The sequence below is a fragment of the Sinocyclocheilus rhinocerous genome, unplaced genomic scaffold (genome assembly GCF_001515625.1).
Source record: "Sinocyclocheilus rhinocerous isolate Xijiao unplaced genomic scaffold, SAMN03320098_v1.1 scaffold387, whole genome shotgun sequence".
Taxonomy (NCBI): Eukaryota; Metazoa; Chordata; class Actinopteri; order Cypriniformes; family Cyprinidae; genus Sinocyclocheilus; species Sinocyclocheilus rhinocerous.
This window is the reverse complement of record NW_015651557.1, coordinates 879,181-882,098: the sequence shown is the minus strand read 5'-3', so window position 1 is coordinate 882,098 and position 2,918 is coordinate 879,181. Positions and strand designations below refer to the sequence as shown.

The window sequence follows — 2,918 nt, the reverse complement described above, 5'->3', positions numbered from 1 at the left end:
TAAAACCCATTACAAACGAGGCATTTGTTGCATCCAGTGGGGACATAATTATGGATTATAATGACTTATACTGTCTTTTTACACGTTGCGTTGCATTGCGCCGTTAAACAGTCCTCCATAAAATGTGCCGGTGATCCACAGCACTAAGTTGATGTATTTCCTCAGCGACCAGCATGGATCAGCTCTAGGCATGACGAAGCGGATATCGTCCTCTTTTGGAAGATCAAACAAAGTAGTTTCGCTTTCACAACGAAACACACAGCGCCTTCACGACATGGCGGCGGCGGCAACAATACTACAGCGAGAATAAAAGTTACGCCTTCTTTTTTTGCGTGAACATTTGGGCGGCGTTATGTAAATCTTCCCACATAGTGAGGTAGATATGTGGGGGTGTGTTAGAACGAGGCGTTTTAGGTAGGCGTGGCTGACTCTTAACTTTTATAAAGAATATCTCTGGATTTGAGACTTTAGTCTTTGCAACTTTACAGATCTTCTTTATGCACCAAGAGCTTGTAACACTCCAAAGAGAAAGGAAAAATTGAGAACATTATTTTTATTTGATAGAAAAAAATCTAAACAACTGAACCATGTTTTCATTTATTAGACATCCTAAAGAATATTAAGGCTCAGAAAATAGTACAATTAAAAAAAAAAAAAAAGTAAAAAGATCAATTGGGCTATCAAAAATTAAGTTAGTGTGCTACAATAAAAATATATATAATTCAAATTTTACAAAATATTATACCTCATCAATCATCACTTATTTACAATGTTAATATGCCCCAAAAGAACACAAATCTCATCCAAGATAATGCTTAAATAAGAGTGGTTTACATATGATGTTAATTCACATTAAGAGATAATTTACTCTTTTCCACTTACATGCTAATAAATGAGAAAATACTGAATATTTTTTTTAAATGCTTACTGATATACAAAAGAGTGCAAGTTCCCCCCCCATAATTAACAGTTATCTCTTAGTAGTTCTAAACCAAACAGATGCGAGGACCTGAAGGATACAAAAAGACATTCAAAAAGCCTCAGACTGCATAGAAACGGCAAACATTTTACATCATGAAGAACCAGGAAGTGCTCACATATAAAAGCATTATTAAAAAAAAAAACAATAATAGTAATAAATACAAATTCATGATGAGCCCCTAAAAATACAATTGCTTGATTGTGGCTGAGATAGAAGCAACAGCTTGGTCACAGGGCTTGTTTTTTTTCCCTTTTACCTTGTGTTGATCTATGTGTTAAACAGCGGCAATGCATTGTGGGATGCGTGGAACAATTACACGCTAGGGGAATGCCACAGTTGCCAAAAAAATCCATACTATCGCACAGACACGCTCAGGCATACAAACTCGGCTATTCTGACTGAAGTTCAGTTGTTTTCAAAAGCGGGCTCTGTGCCTCACCGCTTTCATTGACTCCCAGCTACACAAACTCCACGTAGTTTTCCGGAATTAACCCGGTCTTCCCATCCAAGGTGCCCTCCAGCCAGCCTGGTTCTCTTGACGGATGAACTAAGAGACAAAGATGCAAACGGAAGATCATTTTAGATGCCACTGACAACTTTATCCCGTTTATTCTCTATTTCCACAGTGCGAAAGGAATAAGGACCATTCCAGATTCAAGTTAGACCAAAAATAACAACCTGATTTCATGGCAATTCGTACATATTTTTAGGAGGTGGCTAATTTCACGAATGTGTACGATTTTTGCTAAATCATATGTATTTTATGAGTTCCCCAATTCGTATGAATGACCTACCCCTAACCCTAAACCTAACCGTCACTGGGGTCTAGACAAATCGTACGAGTGAGGTTGTACAAATTCGTATGAATTAGCCATCTCGTAAAATACATGCGAATTGGTCGAGAGATAGCGTTGAAAATTATCAAGTTGACTGTATCTCTCAAAGAGACCTAACAATCTTTCGAAGCATTTTGAAACCACTATTTAATAGGGCTGGGTATTGACACAAATTGCACGATTCGGTTTAGATTCACAAGCTTGTGATTCAATTCGATATCAGTTATTTTGGATGCATCAGGTACAGTACATGGCAAATTTTCTCAAGGAAAAAAAATCTCAAATAATGCTGTAAAATATACATGAGAGTTAGTTGGTGCCGCATTACATGAAGGTTGAAATGAACTGATTTGTATACAAACACTTTTATTATAACAATAATATTATAATACCAACTTTACAATTACATAGGCTAAATTCATTTTTTTAAATATAAACATTTAAATGGTGGCTGTCATCAAAACATGATATTGAAGAATAGTAAAAATTGTAATGAATATGTTATATGGTGCATATATTTAGCAAAATGCTCCTCAGTAGAGTTCATTTTTCTAGCTGACTAACGAGTTTATGGTCACCGAATATGTGATGTTATGTGATTTACGTGATCTTTCTGAGGTTGAAACACTGATTGAGTGATTCTATGAGAAGGGATACGGATTTCGGTAAGTTGTACTCTTTCTTTTAACACACCTTCCAATGTTTATTTATGTTTATTTTGTGCTGTAACTGGTATTAAAGCGGAGGAGATGATCAGTTCATGTGCGCTTTGCACTGCCACTTCTCTTGAACTTGAGGCGCTACAGTGATCTGCTTATTACACAGCTGCTTGCCACAAAAGTAAATAATTAGACATGAAACCTTGATCAGCGGCAGCGGAGTGATACATTAAGCATATAATTACTAACGGTCAAATTGACTCGTACACTCTAAAAAATGCTGGGTTAAATATAACCCAGCGCTGGGTTAAAAAGGGACAAACCCAGCTATTGGGTTGTTTTGACCCAGCGGTTGGGTTGAACCCAACCGCTGGGTCAAAACAACCCAATAGCTGGGTTTGTCCCTTTTTAACCCAGCGCTGGGTTATATTTAACCCAGCA

The 2,918-nt window shown here is 37.0% G+C and overlaps 1 protein-coding gene across 1 annotated transcript in view; it reads right to left on the bottom strand.

Annotated features, from left to right (window-relative positions):
• Nucleotides 1-712: 712 nt before the first annotated feature.
• LOC107713172 (rho GTPase-activating protein 26-like) overlaps nucleotides 713-2,918 on the bottom strand; it is a 99,473-nt gene continuing 97,267 nt past the window's right edge. The window contains exon 24 of the mRNA XM_016518605.1: nucleotides 713-1,529. Coding sequence (XP_016374091.1) covers nucleotides 1,441-1,529 — 89 coding nt within the window. The 3' untranslated portion in view covers nucleotides 713-1,440. The remainder of the gene's footprint in view (nucleotides 1,530-2,918) is intronic.